Here is a 21,863-nt window from a genome sequence, read left to right on the forward strand (position 1 = left end):
ACACAGAAGAGAAAGTAGAATCACCCAATATAAAGTATAAAGTCATTTTATGCCAGGGCAAGCAACCCCACAGTCTGGAGTCATCCCTAAATTTATATTATATTGTAAAAATGGATGCTCAAAAAGGTTGTAAAGTGGGCAATATATATATTTAGTCCAATCTTAAGCAAAAATTTCATTTCTAAATATGTAAGCTTAAGTCTTTTAGCATATTCACTTATGTAAACCATCTCATTTCCTTATGGCAGATAGATTAGACTTACCACCCTCTCGTCTGAACATTTCAGTACAGTGCAATTTGTCCTTCACCTAAAATGTTCAATTTGACATCTTTTTGTAAGTCAGGGAAGTGGAATAATAAGCCTTCTTCTAGGTAATATTGCCAAGCTATCTTATCCTTCCTCACTCAGAGAAATTTCCAGGTAAATGATTTTGGTTATCAGAATTAAATTACTCATCTAGTCCCAGAGCTACTGAAGACACAGGGAGTAGGAGGCAGGTCTTCAGACTCCAGAGGCTGTCCTTTCCCCACTACATCATGCAGTTTCTTGTCAGTTAGCTTTGGGCTGCCGTGTTGCCCACCTCACTTGCCTGTTCGGGAGATGTGGCAGCTGATGCTTAACAATTCAAAACCATTTTCCCGGCCCCTGCAGCACCTACTGTTCTCACCTTGAGTTTTATGAGAGCAAGAACATGATCACTCAGCTTCCCTTCCAAACCCGCTGTCACACTCCTGACACCTGTTTCCTGTTCAGGGACATGAGAAATGTGTGTATCCATGCAGCAAGTTCAGTCACACTAGCCATGGTTTCTAAAGTAAACATTTATTGAAAAGTTTCTTGTCAGATTCATTTGATTAGGGATAGAGGTTATTCACCATTGTATCCACTTCTGTAAGTCCAAAGACTGCAAAGAAAGCTTGATTAGTGCTGTGTCCCATGTGACAAATGTGTTTTACTGTTGTTTCCTGTGAATGACACCACTTCTCTTGGGGAATCGCTGAGCTCGGGATGCTGAGGCGACACCACCAGCTGGGTTCTCTACCTTCCTCCTCACTGGTGATGCTCTTTCCTGGAAGTCAAGTATGTGGCAGAGATTTTAGTAATTTTCTTTTCAGTTCTGAGAATTTTCCCTGGGGCTTTCATCTCCCTCTCTTCTCTGGGTCTGAAGCTGCTTGTATTTCCATCTATTTTTTTGTACTCTCCACAGCCAGCGGGATTTCCTGGCTTCCGGTTACCCATTTCCTCCCCAATCTAACCATCTCCTGCCATTTTACTGCTCCCTACCCCTCACCTAAATTATTCCCTCTGATCTTTCCCCTTCCTCCTTCCTTCACAAACTGCTTCAAAGATCCTTTCCCAATAGGTTCCTATTAAACACCATCACAGAACAAACTGCCTCCTTTGCTCACCAAATAAACTGCTTTCAATAAGCCTCTCCCAACCCCCTAAACAAATAACATCTTGTAATCTATCTCATTCTAAAATATTGCTTTTCATAACCTCCAACAACTGGCTCCCTTTTTCCTCTTGAAGAAATAAACTCAATGACCCTTCTTATTTAGGCATTGAGCTACCTCAGTGAAACTATAAAATACACACATACGTGCACACACACACACACACAACTTCCTAAACGAAGATAACCTAATACAACCTTTTGCTTTCCCTTTCTCCAAGAAAGAAAACTTTCACAAAGTATGTAAGTACCCACTTGTGTCTTTCGAAGATTTTTTTCCCCAGTGAAACAAGCTAAGGAGAAATACAGTAAAGCATTCCAAGGCCAAACACATTCTACTGTTTATTACACATATTACATTCTTAAATAAAAATGCGTCACATAACATTTTTTGCATAGATATCTTACAATATACCAATTTAGAAAAGAATTATGAAACAGACCAGTAACAAAAATAAATTTTTTCTTCATTAATAATTTTGTAACATTAACATACCACCATCATATAATACAAATAATAGTTTTAAATCTTAAGACTTTTGTACAGCAAAAAAACTTGACAAAGTAATATATTTATATATATATAAAAAGCTTAAAAAAAATAAAATGTCAAAAAAAGGCATAACCGAGGGCTATAAGACTGGGTACTTCTGTGATATATTATAAATACCAGAGAAGGCCTGAGAGAATGTGACGGGGGGAGGCGGGGAAGGAGAGGGGGCTGGGAGTAGGTCTCTCCAAACACACTTGTTAGACACATCTGGCAAAAAGAAAATGTATAGTGCAAAAATAAATTTATTCAAGCAACTGTTAAGAGGATAATAGAGATTTGAAAGAAAAGTTGTGGTGACTGGGAAGCTCTGTGGGAGTAGGAAGTGGGAGAAGGAGCTTGATGCGGGGGCGGGCGGGGGCTTGTGGAAAGGAAGGGGAGGCTTCAAAAACATTAGACATTTATTTTTGCCTCTGTGTTAGCAAGGAGATCTTGGCCATTAACAGGTGTATTTTTCCTCCCTGGAATGAAGCAGAAGTGAAAGATAAGGAAATTAAACTAAGTCTGGGTTTAGATAGGAAATGCATGCTGGGAAGAAAAAACAAAAAGGTTGAGAACCAGCCAATAAGCCCCAAAGCCTTCAGGACCTAGGTTTGCAGAAATCATTCTGCCTCCAGTCCAAAGGCCTAGGTTTAAAATGTCCCCTCTGCCCACCCCCAAACCCTCCCCGCTATGTGGAACTCCCAGTGTGGTTTCGATATACTGGCAATTATAAGCATCCATCCCCCCCAAAAGGTATTAGGCACTGGTGGCTACTCCTCTGAAACGTCAGTAGCCTGTTTTCCTTCCGTGAAGGTACGACAGGTACATACGCGCATGTCTAGGTGCGAGCATATATACCACCCTCATTATGCTGACGTGGGGTCCATCTTATGGCAGTAGACAGAAGCTGGACTCACAGCAAGTTACGATTCCAAAGCTCACAGTTGAAAAAAAAATTGTATAAACAGTCCCCAACAAAGAACGTATTAACCTTCCCTCATGACCACTGAGAGGGAGCCCTGTTTGAAAAGAATATCTCGTTTGGGATACTTGTGAAGTGATGGCCCAGGATTTCTCTCTGTTTTTGACACCTGTTTCCCGAGGACTTTAATGTTAAATGCAAAACACCTGAAGAATACAGTACTATATTGGAAGGATGCACATAAGAAAGTTAATTGCAGCTTTATTTTTCCCTTTTCTGGGATCTATTAGGAACCAACAGAGGAGATTTAAGAGTGTTAAAAGCAAGAAAAAACCCTGAAGCCTCAGGCAGTTCGTCATGGGAGGTCACGTTATTTACAAGAAGTTTATGCTTCCTTTCACACGTTTCTGTTGTTCCATCTCAAGTATTCCCAAAGATCCTCATTGAGGAAAGTAGGCCATCAAAGAGACATTGATGTATACTCAGGATAGGCCCTCTAGTTTTCAAACTGAGATATCACCATGTTCACCGAAATTTAATCCAGACACCCAGAATTTGAGTCCTCCCCTCCTGCCCCTCAACTCTTGCGCTTGGCAGGCGGCCATTTCCCCAAAATGCAAAGGAAAGCTTCCAGCAATAAATTTCAATCAGGTTCTACTCACTGAATGTTCATTTTGGCAATGTTCTGGGTGCAAAATTGCAGCCAGAAATGCTGGCCCTCCTGATTTCAAAAAAATTACAATAAACTAAAAAATGAATCTGATTTTTGTAGTTAAATGTGTTGCATCTTTATCTTACTTTGCCTACCTTCTTCCTGCTCCCAAAAGCAACTCATGCAAAAGAGAAGACTAAAGCACTTCCCCACTTTTTATTTAACATTTTTATGAAGTGACTTCCATAAAGGAAATCATTTCGAATCGTCAAAACTAGTCACTGGGTTTTGTTCTTGCAACTTGAGTTTCTTTCTTTTGGCTTTGCCATAAAATGCAGGAATGAAGGCAAGAGGCAATGTTCCGAATGCACTGGAAGAGCCATCCGAAAGCCCCATTTCTTTCCCCTTTGATGCAAACAGACATGGATAATCTGGAAAGCTTATCCCAAACACAAGTCCTTATAAAATCCTCTCTGAAGCCAGAGAAGATTTTTTTAAAACTAGGATTCGGTTCTGCTAATCAGGCATGAGGTTGGCTGTCCTTTTACCCTGTTATCAGCCAATCAAAGATGTACAAAGGGCACAAGAGGTGCAGGTGGAGAGGAGATGGCGTCGAGTGAAGAGGATATTTGAAGGGCTTTGCAAGGGAAAGCACACAGAGAGGAGGAAATGGTCAGCATGAAGTTCATTTTGGGGTCGCCAATATTTTTACAAAAATGCAGCTTTGTCATGGAATCTGAACATCACTTTTTCTGGACATAATACTCATTACCACCAGGCACTGAGCTGAGCCATTAACCATGGGTGGGGCAGGAGGCCAGTAGCTAGGAGCAGCATTCTAATTTCAGGTTTCCATGTCTATGACTTACAGCCATGTGGTAGGAGAAAGAAGTATAATTTGAAATTACAAAAAAAAAAAAAAAATTGTTAGTGGCTTAGAAACTCTTTTTCTACGTGTCCAACTCTGAACCCTGGATAAAAGCATGCTTGTTAGGACACCACCAGAAACACCAGAACCGGTTTTTCCTTTCAAACTTGGGATCCCCTGGAGTGTTAGGAGATAACAATTGAAATAAGAAAGGGGTTTAATGTGTTTCAAATGTCCATTAATGCACTGTTTTAAATACCAGTCCTCTTGGGAGCAAAACATCTTCAGGTTATTTCTTGGAAAACCTGGTCGCTTTAGAGGCTCTTAGCAACCATCTCTGCCACTGCAGAGGTGATGGACATTTTATTACAAATTCATTTCCAAATGATCAGGACTGGTCATCATTCACGGGTGTCAACTGGGCTAAAGAAGAACAGTTTCAAAGCCATCCACGTAGCACCCACCAAATTCTTAGGCCAATTCTCACAGTCAACAAATGACTCCGAAGCAAGCAAGCACCACCATTGAGTGTCAATGCACCCTGCTCCAAGAAAGGTCAGGAGCAGATTACAAAGGACCTCACTGATACAAACGAGAGAGAAATTACTGAACATTTCAGACACTGATGAGGACCAAAGGGCCTTTGTTCTGCCACATTCAAATGAGACCACAGATGACAATAGGGAGCAAACAAGCAATGATTACTCTTTTGCATTTTTTAAACTTTCTTTTTAATAGAGCCTTGCATTGGTCAGTTCGAAAATTAAATTAAGTATTATAAACCCTTAATAATAGCATTTCGAGAGGCAAGAGCAGCTCCAGCTTGGGAGAGAACATTTGCAAATCATGGTGGCCATGGCTTAATGCCATCACTGGCGTGTGCGTGCAATCATGCTGGAGGCTGCTACATAAAGGAAAAGAAAGGAACCAACAGAATTCAGGGTGTCTAAAAGTTTCATCTAGTGCACTGACTGGAGGCGCTACAGTTTAATACAGCTGAGGTTCAAGGTCCCTCACACATCCTTCATCCAGGAAGGATGTACCACACATTCAAATATAATCCCATGGTATGCCCTGATGGACTGGCCACAAAATGCACTCAAATGCAGTAGAGAACTACGAGATTGTCAGCAAGCAGTGCTCCAGAAATTGTTTTTAAGTCATGTCTAGTTTTAAATCTTTGGAATAAAACTGATTTTTTTTTAATACCCTCCAACTAACATACATTTAATTGCCTCCGGCAAATGGACAGATTTTGTGTGTGTGTGTGTGTGTGTGTGTGTGTGTGTGTTAACGGGTGTTTTTTCTTTTATTTATTTATTTTTTTTGTATTATTTTCTGTTTTTTTTTTTTTTTTCGTTTTTTCGTTTTTTGTTTTTTTGTTTTTTTGTTTTTGGTCTAAATAGAAAAAAGGAAAAGGAGAAAGTAAATTCTTAGGGCCAGACCTCGAAATGCCCCAAGTGTCCAATTGGCAGCTACAGCGTTTGTGAGGAGGTTCCTTTGCCCTCAGACGAGTAGTTTCAACATTTCAGTGAAAACAAAAGGTTGCAGAAAGCTGAAAACCCAGATCTTGAAGGTTGCTGTCATATATGTGTTTGTGTTTCTTATATTATTATTTCCTTTTGACTTCAGTTTTGCATCCCAAATATGTATGGGGTGGCATTTTAACAGTCAATGAGTCAAACAGTCAAAGGAGGACAGGAGGGGAGCCAGCTGGTAGGAGGGAGCAGCAACCGTGTGTGGACCAAGCGCCATTTTGTTTTATAGACGTGTCTTGAAGGGATGGTCCCAGAATATACAAAATATACAATCTGTCCTAATAACCACCCCGCTTGCTTGCATAGGCCATTTGATGGTCCTAAAGGCAGTCTTTGGAGTTGAGGCCTGTGCCAGCTAGCTAGGAATGCGGGTAGAGACCAGTATTGGATGTGTGTGTGTGGTATGACAAGTAAGGACTGTAGACTCCTTTGGAGTCAGCCTGCAGAGTAAATGTGAGGCCTCTGTTAATCCTGGGGGTTCTCGGTCACAAGTCATGGTGGGCCTAGCCAAAAAGAAAGAAAGAAAGAAAGAAATGTGTCTCTCCTTTTAGACAGCCCATGAGAGAAACACCTCAACCTTTTCCTTAAATGTCAACCCTTCACTCCCACAATGGCATTTTAAATTGTGTATTGTAACAAGTCGGGGAACAGGAGATCAGTGGGCATGAGAGAGAAGATAGGATGATCTTTTGTGAAGCCACTAGACTTGGGAGGCATCCTCAGTTTTCCCCACTCCTGGAAAGAGTGATATTTTTGGCTTTTTGTCAGGTCATAAACCAGAGTTAAATTAAATACGCAGCTGCCCTCTGAGACTAGCGACATCTATGCTGTAACTGGTTATAGGGTAGCAATGACACACAGCACAACGGTTGATCACTATGAGCTGAGGTCATCATGCCTCAAGGAGGATGAGAGAACTGTGATGTCCCATCTGATTGGCTGCTTCGAGAGCTGGACATCCAGGTGCCGAGAGAGTCCTGGGGAGGTTTAGTCCATGGAGAAAAGATAAAACATTTAAGCTTCCAAATAAGCTTTTCAAGTTTTCGTTAGCAAAAACGGAGAGATTAAAAAGAAAAAATCTAGCACTGGCAATAAGGTGAGGCTCAAGGGATATACTGTGATTTACCATCAAGGACTTTATTCTCTCGGCCACTTTGCAGTCATGCTAGAAGTTTCCAGAATCCCTAGTGCATATGGTGTGCAAGAGTCAAAAAGTAAGAAAAGAAAACTCCTCCCTTGAGAGTGAAGTCTACAGAAATGCAGGCCAGAAAGGTGTAAGGTGTTATTCCAGAGTCTGCCGCCGCTAAGGCCGTTGGGATCGACGCGAAAGATCTCAATAGTACTAAGAAGAACCAAAACCAGTCAACAGTTCTGTGAGGAAGTCTGACGCACGGAATAGTAGGACTTTTCACACACAAAGGACAAATAAACCAAGAGTTAATTTTGGCTACCAAACTGCAATTTGGTTTTCTAGGTCATTTTCCCCCAACTATTTAAAAAGAAACATTAGTGCTACACATATGCGACTTTAAGATGCTGGATTCTCCTATCAAGTTGCACTGAGAAGCAAGTTAAATAAGCCCCTCGGACTGCCGTCCACCTGCAGAGATGTCACATCCATTTTCTTTGATTTCCATTGGCAACAGCGGGAAATAATTCCAATAGTGCTGAAGTAAGCAGCCAGTCTGCCTTGCTGAGTTCACCTGGTTTCCTTCTTCATCTTCTTCCATCTGGCTAGGGCAAGGCATAAAGAATAGACGTATACATTTTAAATATAGTTGAGTGCATGACAGTGTGTATGTGTGTGGGTCTGTGAGTGTGTGTGTATGTGTGTGTGTGTACAGAGGTTTATAAATGAGAACTTTCTTCTGCGAGGCAATGGGTCCCCGCCTGAAGTCCAGCCCCCTGCCTCATGGCGTGCCCGTTTCCTTTAGACACTAGCGGATGCCACGGCAACTCTGGCCTTTCGGTTTTTTAGATATGTCTCTTCATGTGGAGGGCAAGATGGTCAGACCTGGAAAAACACCTAGGAGATATAAACAACAAGGATATTAGAGAGCTCCCAGCAAACAGCTTGACTTGCATCGCTCCTTAGGAAATGATTTCCCTTACTTTAAACAGACAGTGCACATGCATTGAGGAAACAGGGCCATGTGTTGGGAAGGTAAGTTTAAGGGGCAGAATGCTTGGGGTTTAAATCCCATGTCTTCCAATAGCTGTGTGACTCTGAGCACATTAACCTCTCTGTACTGTAATTCCTCCTCAGTAGAGTGGGGATAATTACAGCCTTTATCTCATAGGTGGGTTGTGAGGATTAAATGAGATGATCCATGCAAGGTACTTAGAATACCGCCTGGCACATTGTAGGATCTCAGTGCATGTTAACTGTTAGGATCATAATTGTGATTATTAAAGAAGAAAAGAATGGGAAAGTGCTTTTGAAACCCGTGTCATGCCTGCATACTGTAAATATAATAAAGAATAATTAGTCTGTATCATCAAAGGGTAGAACTCTGAAATTTCAACACCTAGATTTCAATCCTAAGCTTTACAATGAAAGCCTAGAAATACTGCTTGTGATACTACTTACAGGCTTATCAGACATTCTATATTCAAGTCACAAAGGAAAAAAAAAAGAATGAAGAAGGGTGCTCACAGTTACTGAGTATGTTACAGTATGTAGGCACTGAGCTAAGGGTTTTCCCAATATCACACCATCCTCGCCAACCCTCTATCTCCATCGTAGGTATTCTCACCCTTTGTGTGTGTGTGTTGGGGGCGGAAGGGAGGGACGTGAAGGAAACTGAGGCTAAGGTGTTTCTTGGAACCTAAGGCCCATAATTGAGTGCCTTCTTCATGTCAGAGTGGATCCAGTGGTCATCTTCTTTCCTCTTTCCTCTAACACCAGCTATTTGATATTCGCTTGGGTAGAAACCCTTCTGCATTCTCATTTGTGTAATGCTGAAGTTGTGGCCACAGTACTCTGCTAAGCAACAGTCATGTGACCTGTAAAGGTCAACGAGAACCAGCCCTGGTACAACTGCTGAAATTATTGGAAGAGAGAGGCTCTCTTTCCACTGGGATCCTGGAGTGACTGGGGTCTATACTGCCATTGTGGGAAAGAGTTTGCTTGAGAATGAAGTCAACAGTGAAAAAAGGGATCTGGGGGATAGAAAGAGTACTGATGATAATATCAGAGAAGCTGGATCCAACAAAGCCTAAAGACAAATCTAATTCTGCTCTTCTCAGTTACCTGAGCTCATAAATACCCTTGGAGGCTAACTGCAGTCTAAGTCAGGTTTCTGTATGTTTTAACGAATAGTATGGGTGTTTCCAAATCCCTGTAGGCTTCAGTGTCAGGTTCTGAATGAAATCTCAGTGAAGTCAGCCTACATGACAGCAGACATTCTGAGCTCTGAGTGTAGTATGCTTTCCCCCTGGATCATTTGCCTGAAACTAGCTGCTTTCTTACCTATGAGAAAGTTCCCAGGCTCCCTGAAGCCTGAGACACCCCTATAGTCCAAAACTCCTGTCAGAATGTTAGCAAGCTACACTGTTCAGGTTAGCAGGGTTTCCTGTTCAGGGCAGGATTTTCCAATGTTTGTTCATTCTTAAAACAAACAAAAAATATCCACCCTTTCCCTTGACCGCAACATTCTCCACACCCCTTGTTTGTGTCCATTCCTTAAATAGGTACATGTGTAGGATAGAACTCCAAGGGAATGAGGTGAAATGGGACAAGGGTAAAACGAAAACCACATAAAAATGGGAAAAGTACAACAGAAAACAATCTAATCCAATAACATGCTGCATAATAACAATTCCAATTATACCCACGTACTTCCAGCCCTGACTTTGTATGAGGAAGGTATTTAGATAATCCCTTAGAGATGCCTCTAAAGGGGGTTTGGTTTGCTATAAAAGAGTATCACGAAGTTTTCTTTAAAAACTAGTACTCTGTGTCACTGGTACACAGAAAAAGCAATATAGCCTGCAGGGAATTTAGCATCTAACTGGCATAATTGTGTCTTGTCCCGAGGGTACAACTCAGTATTGCCCACTGTCTGTTCTCTTTCCCTCCCTCCCTCTCTTCCTCCCTGCCTTCCTTCTTCCTTCTTTTTCTCTCTTTCCCTCCTTCTTTTATCCCAACAACCTGGAGAAAGAAGATCCAAGTTGGGACATTCTGTTTGTAGGTATTTCTTTTTTAAATGTAACATCCTTATAAGATCCCTATAAAGATTAGGTACCATTCTTATTCCCACTACCAGATGAAATATTCATCAGAAAGAGGATTTGAACACAGGTAGTCTGACACTAGAGCCCACACTCTCAGTCACATCTGCTTAACCACATTGAGAAGAAGAGAGGACTGGGCTGTCAATTTAAGGAGCTTCTGGTAGGCAGAATGATGCTCCCTCCAAAATGTCTACACTTCATGCCCAGACGCTGGGACTATGTGTGGTTACACGATAAAGAATTAAAGCTGTGAACGGAATTAATTTATGAATCAGCTGACATTAAACAGGGAGATTATTCTGGACTGTCTGGGTGGGCTCAATGCTGTCACAAGGGTTCTTAAAAGTGGGAGAAGGAATTGAAAGAGAGAACCAGAGAGATGTCAGCACGAGAAGGACTCAATAGCTTTAATGATGGAGGAATGGCATCATGAGCCAAGGAATGTGGGCAGCTTCTAGAAGTTGGCAAAGGAAAGGAAATGGCTACTCCTCTAGAGCCTCCAGAAAAAAATGCAGCTCTACCAAAATCTTGAGTTTAGCCCAGTGAGACCTTTGTTGGACTTCTAACCTAGAAGTTTCTAACCTACAGAAATGTAAGATCATAAACTTGAAAAGTAAATAAACCTGATACTAAATTTGTGGCAAGTGGTCAAGGCAGCAACTAGAAAATTAATCCTGAGGTTAAGCTGGTCAGGCCTGAGGAGGACGTACCTGTGAGAAGCAACAACACAGACACCCAGAAGCCTGCCTGTCCAAGAGAAATGCAGGGATTTGCGATGGTAAGGAGTGAAGACAGGGCCTGGCAGTGGGAAACCCCTTTCCTTTCCTTTCTATATCCTGGGAACGCTCGGGAAATTAGTATTCTTAATACAGAGCTTTATTTGAAAGAACCATTCAGTAATGTATGTGCTCGGCTTTGTTTCTGCCTTTACCAATTACTGGGTATTTCGCAATATATGTATAAACATCTCCCTTTATCCTTCAAATTCAGGGGAAAAATAGTGGAAAAAAGAAAACCAAATCATTAACATGGTAGGAAATGTAACCGCACCCCTACTGAATCAAATGAGCATCATTATTTGTTCAAATTCCCAAAAAATGTATGATGCTTAGGATTAGACCAGGTCCCTTACTTATTGAGGTTTTTATTTAAATTCAATACCCCAGTAAGGTACTTAGTCATGAATAATTTATACTTATTAATTTATACTTACTGAATTCCACATAGGAATAGTAAAAGGTAAAAGATAAACTTGGCATGTAGAAGTACAGAATCAAATAGTTTTAAGGGTAATATATCCCTAGAGAATATTCATAACTTTACAGCAGCCAACTAACCTTAAATAAGAAGGTCCTTAATGATTGAAATTCGTACATAATGGAGAACTAGTCAATCCCACAGTCACTTCTCTTGTTTATGAAAAAGGCACACTAGGCTGGGTGTGGTGGCTCGCACCTATAATCCTAGCACTTTGGGAGGCCGAGATGGGTGGATCACCTGAGGTCAGGAGTTCAAGACCAGCCTGACCAACACGGCAAAACTCTGTCTCTACTAAAAATACAAAATGAGCCAGGCGTGCTGGCGGGTACCTGTAATCCCAGCTTCTCGGGAGGCTGAGGCAGGAGAATTGCTTGAACCCTGGAGGCAGAGGCTGCAGTGAGCCGAGATCTCACCACTGCACTCCAGCCTAGGTAACGAAGCGAGACTCTGTCTCAAATTAAAAAAAAAAAAAGGAAAAAGGCAAACCAAAGTCACATAGGGATTAAGTCAACAGCAGTCTCCTAGGTGACCAAGGGGCTAAGATATGGGCTGGTATTTCTTACCACTTATAAGTGGGCTGACATAAAGATTAAAATGCACCCTCTAAACTGCCCAAGATCTGGATTGTACTACGCTAGTAGCGTTCTCCCTGGATTATAACTGCATTGAGTCAGTCGATAGAATGAGGGCCTCCATGTTACCACTGATGGAAACTGAGCCCTGTTTACCACCATCGGCAGCCTCCAACTCTGTGGGCTGAAAAACCACTTATCCCTCTAGCCACTGGTCACTCAGGGGGGCTGCACTGTCCAGTCAGATGGTGAAGAAATGACACTACTGCTGTGCTTTCTTTCCTAACCCAAACCTGAAGCCAGACGTCACAAAACCCAATGTCTGTAAGGCCAGGTAGATAAAGTAAGTGTCGTGGGTCAACTGTAAGAAACACAGCACTCTTGGGCTATCTGCTTCCACTTCTAATAAGGCATGGATACAAAGAAGTAAAGCTCTTCTTGTAAGAAGAAACAACAGAAAGCGGGACAATACTTGGCAACCGATGGCTTGCCTTTGAGTTGTGGAGTCATAGGGAGTGGCTCGAACAGTGGAAAAATAGTCATCACATGGCTATGGCAAATGGGTAATGACTGCTCTTCAGCTCCAGCCAATTACAGCCACATGGGAATGTGAGCCCACTGTGGCCAGATCTGATTTTTCCAGACAAAGTAAGAAATACAAACTTTTTTGTGTGACATTTAACGATTTTAAATGTTGGCCAAAAAAAAAAAAAAAAAAACACACACACACACACACCAAACCAAAAACGTCATGAATTTTTTAAAACTACCCTATAGGCAAAATAAAAGCATACGTTAGATTTGGTACATGCTTAAGGAAAGGAAGTCTAAACCCTATTTAGCTTCTAAATAGGGCAGTGTGATTGTTCAAATTTTAAGAGATAAAAGGCGGTGCACTCATATATACTGCGGTACCAATAGGATGCCATGTCCTGCCAAGGGCTACAGATGCCCTCTGTTTCTGAAGGTAAACATCTTCTAAGGAATGCCAACTCCCGGTCACTCCAGGCTTTCCTTTCATCTGCTTTGGGACCACTCCAATTCCCCTTGTCGTCTCCCAGACCTGGCTATTCTTAGCACAGTCACTGCAACTGAAACGCCAAGGTGCTGCCTGTCATGAGACACTAATGAGAATACAAACTCTCATTTCTGATGTTGTCAAAAATGCACTATTGGCCTGTGTCACAGGACGCTGATCTACTCAATCTCCCACAAATACCATGTCGCAGAATTTGTACCATCTGCTCAGCAAATTTCTAGCTCCAGAAACTGTAGTGATTTTGATGAAGAAAACAAAGCAAAAGACTCACGAAATCACCCAACTCTGACATCTCTTTCAATGAAATAACCAATCGGTTTGGAATATCTCTCCACGTAAATCATACAAAAGACCGGATTAAATCCAAATATATCAGTTGCTGAAAGGTTGTAAATGTCTCAATAAGTCAGTTGATTTGAAGAGTGGAATACGAATTTTGGCAATTTCCCCATAAGAACTCTTTGTCCACATCCAAGAATTATGGCAACCCATAATGCTCACAATCTCCAAGTAACAGCCTCCACACCCTTCAGAGCTGGGCAACTTGTGTGTACATGCTACCATCACACTCTGACCACTCACAAAGCATTCATCTTGGTCCCAGTTGATGTAACAGAACACTCTACTTCAAAAGACTATGGACAGACAGTCATCTGCAGACAAACCATCTGCAGGGCTTCTTTATTAGCCAGAGTGAGAGAGGCACAAAGCAGAGAAACTTGAGATGGAAATAGAAGGAAGATGGGGAATAAGGAGAAACTCTGCTGGAGCATACTGTGTAGAAGACAGCTGCTGATTCATCTAAATACAGGAGGACTTCTAGGTAATGGATGGAAATGAAACAATGACTTGTATTCTTGGGTAGCAGAACAGAGTTCCAAGGGAATGGGAGACAATAACTGCATGAAGTACACTTCCTCAGCCCTGGGGTGGGAGGTTATCTCTGGGCTCCAGGAGGCATGGGGTCTTTATTTAGTACTTACAGAATGAAGATAAGAGGAAAATAGCTTCCCAGGAGGAAGGAAAAAAAAAAAAAAAAAGGAAGAAAAACGTAACTGCTCCTTTATAAGCATCCTAAGGGAGCACTAAGCCAGCGTGACCAGTCTGGACACCCCTTCCCTATTCACCAAACAAACACTACTACAGAGGAAGGCCTGGTGAGGGGGAGGTATGGGACACAGGGACTGGGGGAGGCAGGATGCAAAAGCGATCACATTTCCTCCCAAGAAAAGCCAGGCCCCTGCTGCCATCCTGCAAGCTGGGGAACCCTGAGGCTTTCAGGGGCTTTTATCGTATTAGAAGCATTTTTCTCATCATAACGGAGACCTTTAGTATTGCATTAAAAAGATGGTTAATTTTCTTAAGCTTCCTTTTAAACACAGAAATAGGATTAGAAGGATAACACGCTCAGATGCAAGCCCATTATTTGATTATGTCTAAACCTAATCCTGCCTTCACCTTGGCCTGCAGAGTCTCCATTTTGGGGTTTATTGGTTGATAATGCCAGGGCTGTCAGATACTATTACTTGGGTAGTATCTGTTGCTACGCGCTCTTTCTTCTACTATCAAATGCAGAAGGCTTAAAATTGAATTACAGGAGAAGTTCTCAAAGCCTCGTCATTTTTTGAACCCTTGTACCTATTTTCAAGGAAGAAAGAATGATCTGGGCCCCAAAGAATGGGAACTCTCTTCAGTACAATTCGTTTCCAATAATGGTTCAGAGAAAAGTCTTACAGTGATAGGAACCCTAACCTTCCTTCCATTAAACAAGCTTTCTACTCTTTCTTATTACTATAGATGAGGGAAAGTGGTATTGAGGTTGATACAAAGATCAGAAGTCTCTACAGGTGACCATTCTCTGTCTCACTACTTTTCATATTATACTGAAGTTATCTGTCACATCTTGTTGATACCCAGTGACTAACACCATTTCCGGCTTAAAGCTAGTGTTCAGTAAATGCTTGTGTAACTGAACCAAGAATTCACACCACCTCTTGATTTCATGCAAGAGGGTACCCCCTCTTCTCACTGGTCCTCCCATGGAGAAGTAAAAGGCATTACCAGGTCCAAATGTCTGTGAGTCAGACCTGTGATAACTCCAAGCACATGGGTGCAGCTCACCCTCCAACTCACTTCCCCATGTCCCCTCCCTAGCCCGTCAGCTTCTACTTCTCTTTACCTGTCGCAGTGGTTGCATTTGAAGGGCTTTGCACCTGTGTGTTTCCTGTAGTGCCTTGTGAGCTCATCGCTTCGTGCAAAACGCCACTCGCATCCCTCCCATGAGCACTTGTAAGGCTTCTCACCTGCAAGCAGAGATGGAAGGACCATGGTCAGCAGCAGGAACAAAAGGGATTACACCCAACCAGCCTGTGCTGCCTGCTGGTCAGGCCTGGGAAAGGGCTGTTTAAATCATTCCTGAAAGACTAGATTTCCTAACACAGTATACCACAGTTTTTTGGTTTTTCTGTTTTTTTTCCCAAGTCTCCTGGTGTTTTGTTTTTTGTTTTCTTTTTTGTTAACCTTCAAAAGTGGTTTCACCAGATCCTCAAATCTGGAGCTGTCATTTCAGTTCCCAGAGTCAGAGCATTTCCTTTGACTGGTGAAGGATCAATTTTTATTTATTTTCTATTCCCCGGAGCACTTTCACCCCCACAGTCCAGGCAGAAAGGAAATGTGCTATTTTCATCTGAACCACAAATGCTTCTAATTCTATTTTTCTCCAGAACCTACAGTCATTTGCCATTTCAGGCTTTTTAGTCTTCTCCCTCCCCTTCCCTCCTACCACAAGCTGCAGCCAGGTAGCTGACTGACAAAGCAAACAGCTTAGGTCTCCCAGAGCCACTGTTCCTTCCAGTAAATGTGATGGATGGAAAATGAGGAGAAAGGTCTACAATTTGAGAGTAAAACAAAAATCACTTGACAATCCCTGGCATTTATGGAAAATACTATCACAAAAGTCTGAGTTAGGAAACTCATAGCTTAACAACTGCAGAGTGTTCTTATTAGAGAATAATATATATTATTGTAAAATATTTTAAAAATCCATTTGGAGAGCAAGGTTTTAGCCACGGGGAAGCTGCTTATAAGCATGATATTCAAACACTTGTGCTCAAGTGACCTTTTCACACAGTAAATACAGATGGAAGGATATGTAAGAGAAAGTACATGACTTTGCCTTAGACCTTTTTTTAACTCATCACATCTGTCACCAAACATGACAAATATTTACCATTCCAACTGTATGGTGAACTGGTTCTAATTAAAAAGAAAAATGATCTTTGGAAACCTGTGAAATCATGAAGCTGAGTTACTGAGCCCTGTCACTGAGAGGCAAGTTAGTACGTGGTTAACAGCTTTGAAGCCAAACTTCCTGGGCTCAGCTTCTAGTTCTATCCTTAATTGTCTGACCTTGGGCAGGTTAATAAACCTCTGTGTGTCTCTGTTTTCTTAGAGATAATAATAATAGGTACCTCAAAGGGTTTAGAGAAGATAAATCAACACACATGTGTATTATATATTAATTAGAACAACGTCTGGCATATGTAAGAGTCATATAACTAATAAACATGAAAAACTGCCAAACTCAAAATTTCAGGATACCTAGGTGCCAAAGTACTATGGCGTCCCATTATTTCCCCAGTTTTAAAAGCTAAATCTTTACTAGGCAGCCCTGAAGGAGACATTACCCAGGTACTATACTTGACCTACTTTCTTCTTTCCACCTTTCCCCTTCCCTTTAAACCTGACTACAAAGCATTCACAATTCTTTATTTGTATCACCTAGAATCAAACCAAACATGCTTGAAAATTTTATTTCATTAAATTGGTGCCCTAGTGAGCCACTGCTCTGTCAGACCCACAGAGAAGAGGAACGAGAAACACAGGCATTTCTTTTAAAGGGAACCAAGAGGACATGAAGGAGGGCTGGAGGCACAGGAGGAAATCCATTCAGTTTCGGAAACAGGAAAAAAAGAGGACGAATCACTGAGCAGTGTTAAAAGTTCACCTTCTGGCTCCTTTAAGCCAAAAGTTTAGAAAAGATGTGCTAGCTGAAGAAAAGGTAGCCAAGTGGAGGTGCCACATAAACTTTGGAATCAGCATACTTGGGATCTTGCTGCGTTCGTTCCAGACTCTAGAACTCAGTATATTTGTCTGTTAAACGAGGGTGAGCTTATTAATAAACTCATGTTTATAGCGAGGTTTCAATCAGTTGTGTGTTAGAAACGTTTGTTCAGCCTTGCATGCAGTCGGTACTCAGTTCCTGTCTCAACTCCCTTTCCTCCGCCTGTGTTCACAGAGGTTATTAGGAAGACAAGCCTGAAATTGCTGTCAATAAGGGCCTTCAGAGCTCATGGCTCCAGAAAGCCCAGTCTGGAGACATTCTGGGTACCTGAAATATTAGAAACAGAGAGTCTTTTAAGTATTTTCTCATTATATTGATGGAGAATGAATCCAAAACAGGGAGTGTTCTTTAAGACTGCTCTGAATGAGTAGGACACAGAAGGGGAAGTACGAGATCCCAGTACCCTGCAGGACTGACATGTTAGCATCATGCATTTAACGCTGCTGATCACCCACTAGGCTCTGTTATCTCAAGGGGAAATCTGGCACAAACAACAAAAGGAGAATGAGGCATCTAACACTTCGGAAATTCAAAGTGCCTCCCGCCCATGAAGGCCTTCAAATGTAATTAAAATTGGAGGTTCCTGGAACCTTGGGGACCAAATACACCCCAAATGCAATGAGGCACCTAGGAAATTCCATGAAATTCTACAGCAACAACCAGAGACATCTAATCCCCAGAATCAATCCCATAATCGAACTGACTTGTCTATCACAGGCAACCACATTCTGAAGGACACAGGAAGGGCAGATAAAATGAAGAAGACTGAAGTGGATGTCTTTGGGCTTTTTTTCCCATTTCAACCGTTTGCTTTTCCCCTTGCTGAATTCCTTTAACTAGTTTCATTTTGACAAATAATATGAAAGATGTAGTTATTTTCCAGAAAATGATTAGACTCTTAGTTACTTCCCAGTACAAACCAACTCTCCAACCCAGGAGCTATTTCAGCATCCTGGTGGCTGTGTCCACTATTGAGAAACTGCAGATAGCTTGACTTAGCTCTGAATCTTATCACCTGACATTGTTTCCTGCTTGCGGCAAACACTACTCAGAATAATACTGAGGACAGGCTCCTTTGTGCCCTGATATTTTAGCCATGTTACTATTATAGTGATTTATCAAGCTATTTTCCCACCATCTGGCTAGTTTACTGACAAGTTGCCATTCCTGCAAATACTAATAAAAAATTTTAAAATAATCAAGAACGTCCAATGAAGGAGCAGTGCCTGAAGGCAGAACTCAGAAATCAGAGAGGCAGAAAAAATACAAAGAATTGGGAATATGACTTTATATTTAGGGCACAGGAATTGTGGAGTTAGACTGGCCTTGTTTCCAGGTTTTATACCCATCTCTATAAACCAATTCCTACTGGAAAGGCAGGTCAGGGAAATTCTTCTGTTAATATTTTCAGCATGGCCAAGACTGCATCTCCCTGAACACCAACAGCCACAGCTTGATCTTGGGGGGTGGATATATCTCTAGCCATGATACATTTGTTTTCATCCTTAAAAGCCTACCTGAAGATTTCTGCTCATTTCATCAAAGGCTGAATTTCTTTCTTTACAAAAGGAAAAAAGAGAGGCTTTACGAGAGAGAGGAAAACTGCACGTCAGTGGTACTGGAGCAGGTTTCATGCAAGATCAGCTCTTCTATTTTACTCTCCCTTCTTTCACTTGCCTCTACTCCAGATATTTCTTCCTCGACTCCAGATACTTCTCCTGGGTGTAAAACAGAAACTGTCATGGCCTTGCACAACACTATGCTGTATCACACTTGGAATGAGGCACACTGTTTAGCTCACTGCACCTCTAGAGTGAACAAAAATGCCCAAGAATGGTCTATGTGAGACAGAGAGAGAGAGAAGAGAGACTTAAAAACCCAGGACTCCAGTACAGGAAGGGCATGTGAGTGAAGGCAAAGACACCTCCCACAGCTCACAAAGCTGGAGGCAGAGGACACCCTCAGGACCTCCTAAATGTCAGGGTGAATATCAAGAACCACTTTCCCTGTCGGGCAAAAACCCTAGGATGCAACAACTCTAGGATACTTGTTTCCCTGGGGGAGTACATGCCACCTCAGAGGTGAGAGTAAGTCTCATCAGGTAAAAACAGACTTATAGCCAGATGAGGGCTCGTAAGGGGCGGTAAGGGTGCTTGAGAAACAGGACTGACATTTAGAGAGGTTAAATCATGTCAAGAACTTGCGTTCTCCCACAAAATTCATCTGAAATGAAATGTGGTCTAAACCAGTGTGGCATTTTGTTAGTTTCTTACGGGTCACTCTCCCTATATCATGATCATCAGAATTGACTGATCAAAAAACACTGCCATAAATACTTTTTGAGCATGCATTGATGATATATGTAGGCTTAGTCATGAATCATACAGATGTACTAATGTCCTATTAGGATATTATAAAATATATATTCAATAGACCAATTAAAAATGAGAATAAATCAAATATAAATAGAAGTCATACATATTTCTTCTTGCCTTCAAAAAGACTGTGTTGCACAACCCTACTTTTGGCCACTGCCCTGTACAATAAATAAAAATAGCTTTGCTCTCAGCCCCACCATCTCACTGGTCTTAGGGCTTCCATTCATGGCTCCTACGGTCTATTCAACTTATAGTAGTCAAAACAAACCTTTGAAAATGTAAATCAGAGCATGAGTGACTCTTATAGGGGGCCTTAGTCTATATATTTCCATATAAATGGTCTCTCTGACATCCACTGGATTTTATGCATTTAAAAACATTATTCTGCAAAGGGTTCCACAGGTTTTGCCAGACTGCCAAAGACATTCACCCAAAAAAGGTTAAGATGAAATTAAAGTGTAAATGTTCCAATGGCTTTCTATCGTTCTCAGATAAAAAGTCAAAAGCCAGGCAAGGCTATGCAGTATAGCCTACAGGATCTGGCTCCTGGCTACCTCTCCAATATCATCTCCTATGCTCCCCTCCCCGATTCACCACATTGCTGCCCTGCCTGCAGGCTCCCACCTTGAGGCCTTTGCACTGGCTCCTTGCTCTGCCTGGAACACTTGCTCCCTCACTTCATTCAGGTCCCTGCCTGAATGTCTCCTCCTCTTAGAGAACTTCCTTCACTATCCTCTGTAAAACAACAGATTCTGTCACTTTCTCCATAGCACTTAATTACATTGAAACGAAATTGCATATTGTTTGAGTGTATTATAGTCTGTTTCCCCCACCAAAGCCTAAGCTTCATGCAGACATCCATTTTGTTCACTGTGATACCAACAGCGCTAAAGCAGTGCTTAGCTCGATCCTATCCAATACATTAAGTGAATTTAACAAAGCATCCTGCTTTGCAACAAAAACCTGAGTACACCTAGAGGGGCAGAACAGCCTGTGTGATTTCCAATCCCTTACTTTGTAGATATTCAATGGTTTAAGAGTGGAAATGTTTGCTTGGTTGCTTAAATCTGACATCCTTCTTTTGACAAGGACTAAAATGTGGTAAGTTTTCCTTTACCATCAAAAATATCACTTCTACTTCTTCCCAATCTTCCACAGCCTAAAAGACGAGGATCCTGAAAACTTCCTATAACCTAATCTCACACATAGGAACCTAGTCTCCTGAGCAATATCCCCTCTGGGAAGCAAAGTGCGTCATTTTATGAAACTCATTTGTAATGTTTATCTCTGAAGATGTATTTGAGACAGCATAAGTGATATGTCAAATGTACTGTGCTATAAATTTGCCTTTAAGATAGAGAGTATAGCATAAAATATGAACACATGGCAGAATCTTGCACTCAAGGTTTAAAATCTGTTGAAAATAAACTCACTAATACAAATTTTCTGCGTTCATTTCCTCATCTACACAATTTCAAATGCTTAATCCAAGTTCTAAAGAGATTAGGATTTTGACATGCCTAGATTTCTGTTAAGACTAATTTTACCTGTTTCCTTTTATTTATTTATTTTTTAATGTGGTTCTAGACATTTAGGTATATCAAGGTCCTAGTCTCTTGAGGACTTGGATTAAGAATCTGGAAACTCTGCAGATCAGGAAATGGAAAAGAAAACCAGAAAGGAGGAATACTTTGCAGTGGGTTTATATTGCTGCCTAGTACATCTAGAAGAAATCAGCAAAGACCCATCAATTGCTTTCACATCACACTCAGTCACACTAGAGAATTTAAGCAAGCTGGAGAATAAAGACATTGTAGAGAAAGTGTCACTAAGCTTTCTTAGCACTGCAAACAGAGTAACCGGTAAACTTCACTCCATAGCTTGTCAATGTCTTCTCAAGGTGTAGCTGCTGCAACTAAAAAATACCCATGCTAAGTCACTGAATCTGCTTTGGAAAATTGTCTCAGAGCCCCTCTTAGATTCCAGCTGGATCTTAAATATTTTTTTTCAAGGTTTTTTGCGTATCTGATTGATGGAAAATAAAACAAGGACTTTCTTTTCTAGAATTCCCAAAACACTCATTGATGATCCATGTGGCTTTTTTATTCATCCATTACCTCCTTACCCAAAGGTCGGGTCCAAGTACCTGAGTTTACACAGTGCACCAGTCACTTTACAGAGCATGCAAACATTTGCCCTATTTGTTTTTATTCTTTTTTTTTTTTTGAGACGGAGTCTCTCTCTGTCGCCCAGGCTGGATTGCAGTGGTGCGATCTCAGCTCACT

General features: G+C 41.5%; 1 protein-coding gene across 2 annotated transcripts in view; it reads right to left on the reverse strand.

Annotated features, from left to right (window-relative positions):
• Positions 1-813: 813 nt before the first annotated feature.
• The window catches only part of KLF7 (Kruppel like factor 7), a 93,152-nt gene continuing 72,102 nt past the window's right edge, over positions 814-21,863 (reverse strand). For both annotated transcript variants that reach the window (XM_023219600.2, XM_023219592.2), the window contains exons 4-5: positions 15,257-15,380; positions 814-7,996 (exon numbers count right to left, since the gene is read on the reverse strand). In XM_023219600.2, the coding sequence (XP_023075368.1) occupies positions 7,945-7,996; positions 15,257-15,380 (176 nt within the window). In that variant the 3' untranslated portion in view covers positions 814-7,944. The remainder of the gene's footprint in view (positions 7,997-15,256; positions 15,381-21,863) is intronic.

Source organism: Piliocolobus tephrosceles, chromosome 11 (genome assembly GCF_002776525.5).
Source record: "Piliocolobus tephrosceles isolate RC106 chromosome 11, ASM277652v3, whole genome shotgun sequence".
Classification (NCBI taxonomy): Eukaryota; Metazoa; Chordata; class Mammalia; order Primates; family Cercopithecidae; genus Piliocolobus; species Piliocolobus tephrosceles.